The following is a 14,634-nucleotide window of genomic DNA, read 5'->3' on the forward strand; positions in this document are numbered from 1 at the left end:
CACTAGTGATACTAGCACTAGTGGTACTAGTAATACTAGTAACTTACAATTATATTAATTAGTAATTACATTGTCTTTAGTGTAACAGACATTTTTAAAGCTCCAACTAACCCTGTAATGATGCCTGTGGTGGCATTAAACACCTGCTTGCTTCCTGCATGTGATGTAGCAGATTTCTGATGTACCCTACCTCTAACCCCTACGTCGGCCCCTACTAACTAACACCTCTTAGCATGTTGTCCTGATGCTGACTGGCTAAATAACTTTTGTTGCTACGAGCTAGCCAGTAAATTCTTTGAGTAACCCGGGCTCTTGGAAATGCATCCCTCTTATATGCTGAACAGCAAAGCAAGCTGTGGCACATTCAGGTCACAGGAGAGGATAATCCAGTATGTAATGTAATCAGGAAACGTGGCATTGAAAATGTAATCCTTGAAGCACCAGTCGCTTACAGAAAACTTACATCCTAAGAATGTGATTTGACCAGGGATGGCTCCCAGAATTATCACCAATTTTCTGTTTGATATCACAAGAGTCAGATCGGAATTTAGTTGACCTCAGTGTCCCTACTCCCACTCTAACCTCTCCCCCACTTGTTCAACCGGTGCCACCCCCCCTTCTCGTCCTCTCAGCGGTGCTTGCGTCGGGTTCAGACGTGACAGGGGTTAGAGGTCAGGTTGACTCTGGCTCTGTCGTAGCAGAGGCGGTGGGCGTCACGGCAGGTCATGTTGGTTTCTCCTCAGGCAAGGAGAAAGCCAGCCCTGCCGGTCGCCCTGCCCACTCTGACCCTCAGGCCCCAGACAGCGAGTCGATCATTGTTGCCATGGAGAGGGTCTCTGTGCTCTTCGACAGGTACTCGCACACTTGCACACCCTGCATTATATAAGACGTGCACAAAGTTTTACAAAAGACAAACCATACACATGAACCATACCATACTTGACCTCTATGGGTCTGTAGTGTCCAAGATAATTTGTCAAAATGTGCATCAGCAGCCATCATCTAACCGTAATACTTGTTGTTTCCCATCATCCCTTGCTCTTCTGGGGTTTCCTGTTTTCAGAATCCGGAAAGGTTTACCCAGCGAGGCTCGGGTGGTGTCCAGGATTCTGCCGCAGTTTCTGGACGACTTCTTCCCACCACAGGACGTCATGAACAAGGTCATCGGAGAGTTCCTGTCCAATCAGCAGCCGTACCCACAATTCATGGCCACTGTCGTTTACAAGGTCAGCTGCAGGACAAGCACATGGAAAAAAAAATCACTTAACAATTTTAAATGAATTTTCTGCCAAACAATAACACGATTAAAAACTTGTTACAATATTCTGTGCATTAGGCTAACAAGGCAACATGTGATCTGATTATATTTCATTTGTGCTGTCAAATCAAATCTTTCACCACAGAAATGCTGCAGTGCTCATTGTTATCTGACTGTAATGCTCTTTGCAAGAAGGAAACAACCAGAGAATTTCAATGAAGTCCAGTCTCAGTGAAGTTTTTACTTGGTACCTACGTTATGACCGCCTTGGCTCTTTTGTTGTCGACAATGTGTTCTCATGGCAACATCACTCTGGAGCTAAGACAGAAGGCTTTTGCTGTCTAGAGATGTAAAATAGGGAATGACATCAGTAGAACTAAAGATGAGGCAGCATGATGCTTATATATTGTAATTGAAGTTATCCTTAAACATAAATGTTGCAAAGCTTTGCAAAACCAGCCTAAATGTTGCAAGCTTGGGGTTTTCTTTGGTAATTCAATCAATCTTTATTTATATAGTGCCAATTCATAATAGCGTTATCTGAAGACGCTTTCCAAAAGAGCAGGTCTAGACCAAACTCTTTAATTAAGAGAGAGACCCAACGATTCAGGAATTCAAAATTAAGGTTTCAAGAATCCCCACATTCACCAGAAATGTAACTTCTTCCTTGTTTTCCTACTTGATGTGATTTGAAATAGACTGAGACAAATACATTAAGAATGTTACCTAAAAAAAAATCTAATTCCTTCCCTGTTCCTGCCTCTGCACTGCACCCACCTCCAGGTTTTCCAGACACTCCACGCCACAGGCCAGTCCTCCATGGTGCGAGACTGGGTGCTGCTGTCCTTGTCCAACTTCACGCAGAGGACACCAGTGGCCATGGCCATGTGGAGCCTCTCCTGTTTCTTTGTCTCTGCCTCCACCTCCCAGTGGATCTCAGCCCTGTATCCTTACGTGACACGAGTCCCATGAGTGGGACGGTGAATGGGTTGTTGAATCTATACTGTATTTGGGGATGTAGCAGCAAAGTGTCGATGTCCACCTTGCCAAACAGAGTGGTTTGTTCTCCTTAACCCCTCCTGCTCTCTCCAGACTGCCACACGTGATCAGCCGAATGGGCTCCAGCGAGGTGGTGGACGTCAACCTGTTCTGCCTGGTGGCCATGGATTTCTACCGGCACCAGATCGACGAGGAGCTGGACCGCAGGGCTTTCCAGTCTGTCTTTGAGACCGTGGCCTCGCCAGGCAGCCCTTATTACCAGCTGCTGGGCTGTCTGCAGTCAATCCACCAGGACACATCACTCTGAGTGCAACGGACTGAGATGGACATAAAGGCGGGGGGAACGAAGCACGGGGAGAAAAGTGGATTAGAGAGAGAAATGTAGTAGGGCGAGAAATTAGATCTCAGTGTACTACTCCCCCTTGAGTTGTGATGGAGGGGAAGAACAGAATGTTTAATTAGAACAACCTACTGTAGCCTCACCCCTCTCCCTCCTTTACACCGATGTGGAACGACTAGAACTACTGAAGTCAACATGATGAATTCAGTGGAATGAGTTTCATCACGGGGAGATCTATATCTATGTCAGTTTTAGGGCGATTGTTAAATGTAAAACACGCACCTTATATGAAGGACACTGGCTACAAAACCTTAAACCCCCCCCCCACACACACACACACCATTCCTCGAGACGAATGACGGCACCTTGAACACTTCCTCCCTCCCAGCACCTTGATTAAAAACATAAAAATAAGAAACACAAAATTGGAATTGTTTATTTTCCTGTGAGGACTTGCTTGAGTGTTGTGATGTCAGTAAAGTAAAATAGAGAAAACATCTAGAAAATGCAGAATATTAACTATATTTAAAGTTTCAATGCATCTATTTTTCAGTGCGTTTTGTTAAAGAGTGCTTAAGGTCTGGTTAGGACTGACAATGGGCTGACACAGAAGCGTCAGAAATGCCTGCTCAATGTTGTCAATAATTAGTATATTTGAGACCTTTTTTATATTTAAGTTACTTGTGGCCATTCTCTGACACACACGAGTTAAATAGTAAATATTTTATGTGTACAAATGATCACTAATAGCCATAGTATTTTTTTTTTTTTTCTTCCCAATGAGAAGCAGGGGGTGGATGTTTGTAATTGTTTTTGTCACTGCAGAAAGGACAACCATTTCAAACTCCTACCGTTTGTGTGTCTGTTCAGTGGCCTATTCTGGATGTTGTCATGACTGGACAAAGAACTAGACGGGTACATACTGGAAAGCACGAAAAATATCATGTTTCTTCTCCATTTTCAAAATTCTACATAGTTTTAATTGTGCAAGGGCCTGCATACTAACGCCTAACAATGGTGGATACTGTCAAGCAAGAAAAATACCAAAATTGCAGTGATGTCTGTTTTTTTGTTTTTTTTTTAACTAGTAGCAGTGGGGAAGCATTTCCTGTTTTAATTTCATCATATTGCTTATATCTGCTTTTTTTTTTTTTAAATGCATTCAAGTCTTGTATGCTCCCCAGTGCACCTGAATGATTCCACCTGTCCATTTCTTGTACTTTTAATTCTCAGGATGTAAGATGTGACTGTTGTAATAAGACTGGAAGTAATTTATGGTCGTCTCTAAATGGGGTTACCTTCGTATCTTGTAAAAAGTAATTGTAAAGTAATATGAAAGCCATGGTGCATGACAAAAAAAAAACAAGAACTGTGTAAAGATGAGAGATCTTAAAATAGACGGTAAGATAGTGTCATTTTCTTTTGTCCGTCACAGACATACACACGATCAGAAAATGAAAAATCAGTGAATCAGCAGACCGCCGAATGCAGAGAGCTACAAGCTTATAGTATTTTATCAAAGACTTGACCTTGAGTTGCCTGGGATTGTGCTGGGCGTTGTGACTCTGTACATACACTTGCCTTAGATAAAGACTGAATATATGTATGTCCTGTACACTGAAAGCTTGAAAGCATGCTTAGCATTACTGCTATTTTCTTGCATAGTCTTTAAAACTGTATTTCCGTGGGTACGGTTGCCATGACTGTTGTGTGGAAGAGATGCAACACAATCCAAAGGGAGCCTTGTAACCTTAGCGACCAACAGCAGCTTTGACAAATCAACAGAGGAGGAAGTGTAGCATTGCGATGCCACGCTGGCGGCGGGGGGGGGGGTTTCTGTTTCTGTTGAGCTTTAAGTATTGTTTTGTCTCTGTTAAAGATTGATAAATATTTCCTCATTGTCTTTGTGCAGAATATTAAATACACCTAGCACTTAAAAAAAACTTGAAGTTCCTCATGTTGATGTTAGGCGCTTTCTTGATATGCAATGAGTCCTACAGTACATATAAGTAAAAACATCACAGTGATTTGTATGCTGAATATGTTACCACTTTCCAACCTTAAAAGCAATGTGACCGGCTTCCTTTTAATCATGTTAAAATAATGTATTCGCACAATAAATGACTGAGTCGTCTGCAGCGGTGATTGAAATTCCAACGGGAGGCCTCTGTGAAGTAGATTAAATGAGTCCAAAGGAGCCTTGATTTTTCTCAGAAGACCAACAGTCTCTTCAAAGTCAGTTTGTGCACTGAGAGGAGTAATGGAGGATGACAGAAGACCATTCTTTGCACTTGTTATAATGTTAAAGGAAATAATTAAAAAGAGGATGAAGTAAATGTTCTTTTCATCTTGTCTTTTAGTATCTTCCCCCGGCATGAGACGAGCAAAAAGCTGACTGGGGACCCCTGCAGGGGGTAATACGATTACCCAGAAATCTTTTGTGGTTTTGGGAGATGGGCGTGGAGGCCACAGGCAAAGGTCATGTTCAACGGATTTAACACGCTTCCCTTCAAGACCCTTTTTTTTTTTTTAGGTTTTTTTTCCACTTTTAGAATGAACAACTCGGAGAATAAGAAAATCATTGTTTGCGGTCCAAAGAAAAAGCTGAGAATCACTACAATTAAATCTTTACTCTGCCAAGTTCTTTACGTGCCCCATAATGTCAACTGTCTTTGTAATTCGCATGTTGGTGCTTGGCTCTAAAGGAATACCTCTTTGTTCCCCTACCATTACCATATTAAGGTGGTTCTAGAAGTACAGATTGCAAACGTGATTCCTCTTCAAAGTTAAGATCCGAATCCTCAGCAGGCCCACGGAGCCTCAATCACTTTTTTTTTTTTCATGTTTTCTTTTTTTTTTTTTTACAATTGCCTGTAAAAAAAAAAAAAGAGATTGTGTATTTCAGTTAATTTTAATATTTTAAAGAGATTAATCACTGCATATGGTCTGTTGTAGAAATGAATAAATTATTTAAAGATGTTATCTTGTGTGATGTTTGTGAATCGTATGAGTCGTAAATTCAGCCTAACCACTGAAAAGGAGAAAAAATCCGAAGGTGCCTTTATGTTTTCAGATAAAGATATCAGGCACACACAGGCTCAACTGTGTGTCTTCTAACACAATCAGCCTGTTGGGATAAACCCATTCATGAGTTCTGCCGCGCTCTGCCTCATCTTCCTCTCTCTCTCAGAATCAACAAGCTGTTGCCAGCCAACAGAGATTAGCCAGACGGGCAACAAATGGTCAAGCTGAGGAACCACTGAGAGAAAATACATGATTCACCAATGTGAGCCCATTCAGAGCTGTAGTGCACTGCGTCTGAAGCCTGTTGTCAGACATTTAACTGCAACTGGCTGACCTCTTACCTGAACTTCTCACATTCTGCACTATTTCCTTTTTCTAAGTCAGGCTGCAATTCCCTTTGATAGAACTACACAGAATGAAAACATGTAGCTCTTGTTTTACTGCGCTCATTAAGAAGGACAGTTCATGATTAAAAGGAATTAACAGGATTACCAGGCAGCTGCCATATGGTTCACTGAGCTGGAATCATGATGGCACAGGTATTAAGCAACTGGACGTGGAGAAAAAAAAAAAACACGTAAAGCGTTTATCATGTCATCTGTGTGATCTACACTAAACAAACACTTTACACATCATTTACAGCGCAAACTGAAACAGTGGGCGTCACATACGGCTGAACAGGTCACACTTTTGGAGAGAAAATCATCTTCTGTCCTAAGATTGTGTTATAGATCTCATTGTAAATCTGTATAGAACATATGAATGAGCCTTTGAAGCTCAATAAATCAACCAAAGTGCACACACACACACACACACACACACACACACACACACACACACACACACACACACAGATCTACTTTGACAGCCAGAGAAGCAGATTTCTTGCTGAAGCAGATAACACACTGCCATGAGGAGACAACTGTTTGACTTTGAAGTGTTGGGTGGGGCTGCTGCCTGACTGCTGATGCTTTTACCCCCCCCCCAAAAAAAAATCCAACAAGATGCAGACACGTACCTGAGCAGCCTACATTGCCTCCTCTCTCCCAGACACACTTGCACAGACACAATGAGGCCTAAACGACGCTAACAAACCCTTTAAATGCATTTTCTTGTGTTATTTCAACAGTGTGCAGCTTCCCCCTCTGGACACCCCCCTCTGTGGCCCGCTCTAAACACACCTCCCTCTCCTGCAGTCCTCCTCCTCTTAAGGCTACTTCGCCAGATGGTGCAGCCTTTTCTTTTGTTTACCCATCGTCCCTGAGTTTACCTAACTAACCTTAGCTACTAAACTATGGAAACTGCCCGAGCAGCACCGCCGCCGGACACCGACAAGTAAGTCATTTTTAATCTCCCGCTGAGTGAAGCCACTAGACCAAACATCTTTGTCGGAGCAGTAAAAAGAAAAAAAGAAAAAAGACCAGCATCCACCTTTTACTTCGCTCTCCCTGCTTTACAACTCCGACGTATTGTGTCCAGCTGCTGTCGTTTGCTTTCTCGCTGCGTGATGGTAAAAGACAGAACTATAAGTGCACTCTGCTCACATTAACACTCCCAGTATTCCCAGCAGCGGACTCGCACGGACTCACTCGCGGTGCCGAGTTTTGACACCTGTGGAAAAAGGCTACTGTTCTTACTTTTATTTGTGATTTCTCAGACTAACTTTTGTCAATTTATCCGCATAACTGTTCGCTGCCTGACTGACAACTCGGAAAACCAATGACAGGATATAAAAGTCTGTGTACACCGCTGTTGCCATAGTTACGGACCGACATTCCAAAGAAGTGGAAATCGGGGGGCGGGACTACAGTTTAAGCACGGGTGGATGCACTTTTGAACGGCAAGTTACGGCCAGAAACTTTTTTGCAACTCTCATGCACTGACAGACAAAAGGAGCGCGCACCTCTGGGCGTAAAGTGGCAAACACACAGCGGCTAACTTCTTTCTTTGGCGACCACTGCAACCCGAGCTAACGTGTAACTTTGCTAGCATGCGCGGCTAACTCAGCTAACGGTACCGCGTCAGCTAACGCGTTAACTTTTCGTGACAGCTTCGAGGTGAATATTTAAAACGGTTGCTTAACGCAAACGAAAGCCGCAGTTGATGTTGATAACAAGCGTATTTATAAGTTAAAAGCTGAAGTTGTTGTAGGCTGCGTCTGTCTGACTTTACCTGCATGCCTGCCAGGTGTGAAAACATCCTTCTCATTGGACAGAGCTGCACTGACTCCACCCTGCACAGGTGTGGCTGTCTGTGGAGTCCCTTCCTCCAAACATGTGTTATTAACTTCCAATATTGCCTTAAATAACAGTACGATGATAGCTCTTGCTGTTTATTTAGATATATTTCTGGATTAGAAGTATGATCGAAGCCCAGAGACAGTAAAAGCATGTAATGGAGGACAAGGTTCTCATGACTGACTTTGCTGTGTCCTCTTGTGCTGCAGGTACCTGAGCCTGTGAATTTGGAGAGGGAGTGACACCAGGATGGGAATGCTGCAGTAGCAAGGCTGTGCCAGAACCCAGACCACACTTTCACTCCCCTGCTGCATTTAGAACTGCTGCTCATTTTTTCGTAGCAGCTTGACAGCAGTTTGACAAGAAGACAGACGTTGGACATGTCCTGCGCTCCTGCTTGAGCAGAGACTTGGGGCATATAATGACCGATTGAAGCTTACGAAAGTCAACGGACAAGAGGAAGTTCCCTGGCACAATGTTTAGGCAAGTGGATGCGTCATCCAAAAGACGCCCCTGTGGTGGAAGTGGACTGAACCTGCCCCAGCCTCCGCCGCCCTCCTCCTCCATCCAGCAGGGTCGTATCCGGGCTGTGGAGGTGGCGAGAGGAAGAACGGGGTATGGCTTTACACTTACAGGCCAAAGTCCATGTGTCCTCAGCTGCATCCTGAAAGGGAGCCCTGCAGACTATGTAGGATTGCGTTCAGGAGACCACATCCTCTCTGTCAATGACATCAATGTCTCCAAGGCGTCACATGAAGATGTGGTCAAACTGATTGGACGCTGCTCTGGCGTCTTGAAACTGGTCATAGCCGAGGGAGAGCGTCACAGGCGGCACCATCACCACCAGCGCTCTTCTGGAAGTCGTCACCATAGCAGCAATACAATGGCAGCATCTTACCTGGACTCGTGCTCTAGTGATGATGAGTTGGATGGCTTTTATGACAACAGTGTTAACAACAACAATAATAGCAGGTCGGGCTGTGGGGCCCGCGGCGGATGGTACAAACCCAAACTGGATTCTAAGCAGCATGGCATAAACAGGGCAGAGAAGGTTGTGGCAGAGCTGCAGTCTGGAGGAATTTTTAACATGATCTTTGAGAACTCCAGTCACTCCTCCAGCAGCTCAGACAAGGACAGGCCTGGAGTTAGCTCATCATCAAAGCCACGTCCGCTGTCTGATCCAGAGTTCCCTCCATATCGTAACTCCTCCCGTTCCCAGAGCAACCCCAACCTGCTCTCTGAGGAGGAGATGGCCCAAGTTCTGAATGACGACTCAGTCTTCCTGGACTCAGATTTCCGTCATCTCCACCTTCACCACCATGAAGAGCAAGACTTGGACGTAGGAGATGGGGCCGACTTGGTGTTAGAGCCCAGCGAGGGCATCCTCAACGTGGGCATGGTTGTTGGCTATCTGGGCTCCATTGAGCTTGCCTCCATAGGGACGAGCTTAGAGAATGACAGCCTGCAAGCCATCCGATGCAGCATGAGGCGCCTCCGGGCCGAGCAGAAGATCCATTCACTGGTCCTCATGAAGGTGCAGGCGAATGTTTAGTGAACCATCTGATGATAATAACTTATAAACTTTTACATTTTTAATTCAGTCAGAAGCAACACTACCTTAACCTAAACTAATTAAAGTGCTGGCAAATAGGAAAATGATTATCAAGATCACTTTGTTTCAGCAGCTTTAACACAGTGCATCACCATGGAAAGTTTGTCATGTTGTTGTTAATGATGTCTGGTATTGTAACATGTTTTAACTATATCCTCCCAGGTCATGCACGACAGCGTGCGTCTGTGCAGTGACAGAGGTCAGGTTCTTGCCACCTATCCTGCAGAAAAACTAGCCTTCAGCGCCTGTTGTCTGGATGACCGCCGATTTTTTGGACTGGTTACGATGCAGGCCACTGATGACCTGGATGATTGTCACTTCAGCAACGGACGAGATGAGGAGGGCGGTTTGAGGACTTCCTGTCACGTGTTCATTGTGGACCCAGAACTCTGTCACCACCAGGTAAGAATAGAGGGACAGTGATGGGAGACAATGAGGGATTACAAATCACACCTGAAAGGAGATAACTCTTTTCCATTTAGCACAACAGTATCAGCAGAAAATTGTGCAGACAGATATTTACATAGGTATTCCTATTTAAATGCAGTGGCCAAGTGCTCAGTGAGTAACCTCTTATAGAGGAATATGAATATACTTTTTCTATTTAACAAACTAAGCCAAGTCAGTCACCTGTGTTCAATTTTTTCTTAACACAAAGCAGCTGTCAATGAGCTTTATACAAATGAAATACCAAAATTATGAATTATGAAGAAGTAAAGTTTGATATCCAGCCTTATTGCCAGTGCCTTATTGTTTTCCGGAAAAGCTTCTATTGATCAGCCACAGATAAACCAACAGCTACACATTACGTAATTAGACACAGCCAGCACTTTCCCTTGCAATTTTGTCATTGACAAAAAGTGACAAATATAGTAGAAAATGTTGTGGACTGGCCATCACGATGACTGTTGTTTCCTTAGGTCCACTTAGGTGTAGCTAGGAGGTTTGGCTTTGAGTGCACCCCCGACCCAGACACAGGAGGCTGCCTAGAATTCCCACCCAGTTCCCAGCCTCTCCTCCAATTTGTTTCTGTCCTCTACCGGGACATGGGGGACAACATTGAGGGGGTCCGGGCCCGAGCCTTCCATGATCCAGACAACGACGCCCAGCAGAACCATAGCACCAGCAGCAACAGTGACAGTGGGATCGGCAACTTTTTACCGGAGGAGAAGAGTAACAGAGTGCTTTTAGTGGACCTGGGAGGTCCTCCTAACCACAACCACATCTCCGGGCCACGCCAGTGGGACAGCCCACCTTCATCCCAGCAGGCCTGGAGCCCCACCCTAGGAGCCGCAGCCCCTCACCCACCTCCTCCTCCACCAGCTCTGAGAAATGGCCACTACCGCCACGAACCTCACCTGGCTGACCTCCCTCACCCTCTCCCTTTGGCTCACCCTGATGTCCCCGGCAGGCACTCTCGAGGGGTCCACCCACACCACTACTCTCCAGGGAAGCGGGGAGGAGCCGTGGGGGGAGGAGAGAAGAGAGGGGGTGGAGGAGCAGGAGTAGGGGTGGAGCAGCAGCGGTGGCTGCCAGTCCATGTGCTGAGAGACTGGCGTCAGCAGCACCACCACAGCCACCTCCAGGGCCTGAGCAGCGATCAGGAATCATACGCTGAATCCACCGACGGATGGTCATCAGCTAACTGCAGCACCCTGCCCCCACCCATGAGTAAGATCCCAGCCGACCGCTACCGGGCCCCACTGGCCCCTGGAGACCACCTGCCACCACCTGGAGCGAGCCAGCCTCCTCCTCCTTCACATCCCCACACCCACCGGCTGGCTGTTCAGAAAGATGAGTGGGCTAAGAAGCTGTTTGGTGCCGGGGACAGGGAGAGAGCTGGAGCAGAGAGGAGCGAAAGAGAGAAGAAACGAGGGAATGCAAAGGAGGGAGAGAAAAAGGTACGTCTTTGATAAGGTTAGAAGTGTATTTTAATCAGTAATACACCTGAATCCTTTTTCATCCTGATCATTTATTTTATTGATTTTTTTATTCAAAATTTTCACCTAATAGACCAACAGTCTTACTACAATGCTGCATTCAGTAAAGTGTTATGGTGTGCCAGGTTGTGGGCTGTGGGCTTTTGGAAGAGTTGTGTTAAAACTGACCATGAGATGAGAAGCCCGGGCAGCAGGTAGCATCCCCCATCACACACCCCTGCTGTGGAAATTTACTCTGAGCAGAGTGTGTCCAGGACTACAGTTTATTGAGGCTATAAATCCATCTGTGTCTGTCCCACTTTTCTGCATCACATTCTCGCCCCCTCTTCTTCAAGGCCTAGCGTTTAACCCCTTCAGTCCTTGTACGAAGTTTCTTTCTCACTCAGAACTTTTCAGTTACTTTGAAAGTTGTGGTGGACCTTGACCTTGTACCCCCCACCTAACATGCCCGTACTATACTGAATAATTGGAGCACCCCAGTTGGCTCTCTCCCCAGACTTAGTACAAGTGGATTGATAAGTTATTTATCCCCACTGCTCCAGTATCAGATCATGTATTATGCACCAGCCAGGCATCTGCCTTCACCTGAAAACCACCTGTTTCCCACCGTAATGAGACTCTAGTCTCATGTATGTACACTAGTTTCAATGAAGTCATTGTAAATTGTTTGTTTGATTTAGTTTTGTTTATATATGGATATTATGGAGATTCGCTCAACATGGTTACTTTAGTAATTTGACAAACAGTAAATGAAAACTCTTCAACGATATTCAGCGAACATTAAGATACAGCTGAATGCATTTTTGGCATTATTTTGTGAGAATACATTTCCTTTCCCATTGTGACACTGCGTGCATTATTGTGCATTATTCGCCAGCTGTTTATAGTTTCCAGACAATAGAAAGGAAGAGATATAGAGAGTGACAGATGTATCCAGCCTGACTGGATTCCTTCTGCATTAACCTCCACAGCTCGCCTGGTGAAGCGCTCGTACACAATCAGAAGTATGTAGGGAACAGTCTTGCACTGTTTATGTCTACATTTACATATCAGAAAGCGACTGGGGACAGACTCTTGTTTCCTTGATACTGAAGGAGGCTGGTGCTTTCCCCAGTAAAACCAGTGGTGGACAGGGTCACAGGCAACCCCAGGGGACAATCAGAGGAAGTGTTTACAAGGCCAGGGGCAGGGTAGAGGCTGACAGTGACAGGAAGGTGGATGTTAAGCCCTCTGAGCAATGTCCTCTGAATGGAGACACAGAGCACGAGAGGCTTTGGTTGTCCTGGTGAGCCATGATTACCGATCAAAGTAATTCTTCTGTGACAAATGTAGCTTTGCTGTATTGATGTAGTGGTTCTTTCATAAGTAATATCTTGTTATAGATATTAGAACGGACTTACTACCTATTGTATAGGCTGTACAGAATATTATGCATTATCCTCAATTGAGTTTTACTGTTTGCCACATGGTGGCACTGTTTCACCATCTAAACTTCCATAAACCTCTTGCTCCCTGAATGTCCATAGGAAACTAACCAAGATTTTTTTTTAAATAAGCTATACACCCATTTTGGAATTCCTATGGTACCTGAAGTTCATCTGTCCACAACACAGACATGTTTCAGTCTCCTTACATAACAGAACTTTGAAATTTGATCAACTTATTGGGTTGAATTAAGTCTTTGAATTTACTAAATACAGACACAAAGAAGCAGTTGAGTCCTGACTCTTGAAAACAGTGATCATTATGATTACTTTGTGTAATCACTTTGTGTAGAATCATAGAGATAACCATTTGATTATGATGACCGTTCCTGTCAGGCTTTCGCACATTTCAGCCCTGTTGTAATGGAGCTGTTTTGACAAGGAATAAGTGGGGTGTATACTTTGTTTTTATGTTGACAGCTGTGCTGTTGTAAACAGGAAGGATGCCTCTTCTTTCTGTGACATTTATAGCGTGTGTGTGTATGAAAGAGGGAGAAGGGGGACAAGATTAGTTTCACAGATAAGAGCTGTGGGTTTTCCACTAAAATTTAGAAATTTCTCTGAAAAAGCCCTTGTGCAGCCACACCCAAAACAACCCCAGCACTACTGAGTCAGATCAACGCTTGATCGTTTCCCTCTGAAGCCAAATCTCAGTTTCTCTCATAAAAGCTTTTGTTTGCTTTCTGCCTCATTACCATTACAAATAAGACTTGTTTTAAACCGAACCAGGTTAAACAGAGGTCACATGAGAATGTTTGCGTCCGCACATGTAATCGTGTGTTCAGGTCTGTGTTCTCTGAGACACACACACACACACACACACACAGACGCAGGGTTGACTCAGTATCCAGGCAACACCACTGGTCACCTCCTGATGAAATGCCGACAAGATCTGCTCCTAATCAGCCAGTCAGATTCAACATGTGACACAGTTTGGCCTCTGGAGCCTGTCACATTGATTAATTACTCATTAGTCAGCTGGGGTCCACTGATAGACACTCTCTCCCGCAAAAGACGGACACACAAAACACCATTTGTGAGAGGATAGAACAGATCAGAATATTTCTGTTGTCCTCTAAAGCCGAATGGAGAACCATTGTTAAAAGACTAATTGTAGACGAGTGACGACTACGCAACATTAAGCTTTCTCTGCTCTTTGGTTTACTGCACTACTCAATGCGGTGACATCATAGTCAGATGGCTTCGGACAATAAATCTTGATGACCCAATAACTAATTTTGTCATGCTTTTTTTTTAAGTAGCCGTCACTGGCATCATGTAACAGCTGGCCATTTTCTTCATTACTGTTTTACTGTTTGTAAGGAATACCGCAGTAGTCCTTACTGAATTATTATTCTTTGTATATATTGTCATGATATTGATAGTAATAATAGAAGCACCTGAATCATGTACAGTAATGCAATCCAAGTGTTTTTATCATGTCCATCATACTTCTCAGTGTGTGTCCTTGTGCTGCAGCTGTGGCTGGGGGGGGGTTGGCTGAAGTACTATCTGGTACTGCAGTCAAAAACACAGGACTGGACATGCCTGTGTTTAACATGTGGAATTTAACATTTAGGTGGGAAAAAAAGAAAGCCATCTTAAAGACATGCATGTGCAAGCTTTGGGCAAAGGTGCACAAATCTCTTCATTTAAGACTGTCTGCATGTTACATTGTGTCCTTATTTAGTTGACACTTGGGCATTCATTTTTCTTTAACACTCGTCTCACCACACACAC

At 44.4% G+C, this 14,634-nt stretch overlaps 2 protein-coding genes across 5 annotated transcripts in view; both read left to right on the forward strand.

Annotated features, from left to right (window-relative positions):
* htt (huntingtin) overlaps window positions 1-5,579 on the forward strand; it is a 31,258-nt gene extending 25,679 nt beyond the window's left edge. For 2 of the 4 annotated variants that reach the window (XM_070856358.1, XM_070856359.1), the window contains exons 63-66: window positions 633-852; window positions 1,064-1,226; window positions 2,042-2,202; window positions 2,351-5,579. In XM_070856358.1, coding sequence (XP_070712459.1) covers window positions 633-852; window positions 1,064-1,226; window positions 2,042-2,202; window positions 2,351-2,564 — 758 coding nt within the window. In that variant the 3' untranslated portion in view covers window positions 2,565-5,579. The remainder of the gene's footprint in view (window positions 1-632; window positions 853-1,063; window positions 1,227-2,041; window positions 2,203-2,350) is intronic. The other 2 variants (XM_070856361.1, XM_070856362.1) reach the window with 1 other exon arrangement.
* Window positions 5,580-8,333: 2,754 nt separating this feature from the next.
* rgs12b (regulator of G protein signaling 12b) overlaps window positions 8,334-14,634 on the forward strand; it is a 38,584-nt gene continuing 32,283 nt past the window's right edge. Inside the window, exons 1-3 of the mRNA XM_070827948.1 lie at window positions 8,334-9,392; window positions 9,633-9,872; window positions 10,391-11,371. Coding sequence (XP_070684049.1) covers window positions 8,334-9,392; window positions 9,633-9,872; window positions 10,391-11,371 — 2,280 coding nt within the window. The remainder of the gene's footprint in view (window positions 9,393-9,632; window positions 9,873-10,390; window positions 11,372-14,634) is intronic.

The sequence above is a fragment of the Pempheris klunzingeri genome, chromosome 3, assembly GCF_042242105.1.
Source record: "Pempheris klunzingeri isolate RE-2024b chromosome 3, fPemKlu1.hap1, whole genome shotgun sequence".
Lineage (NCBI taxonomy): Eukaryota > Metazoa > Chordata > Actinopteri > Acropomatiformes > Pempheridae > Pempheris > Pempheris klunzingeri.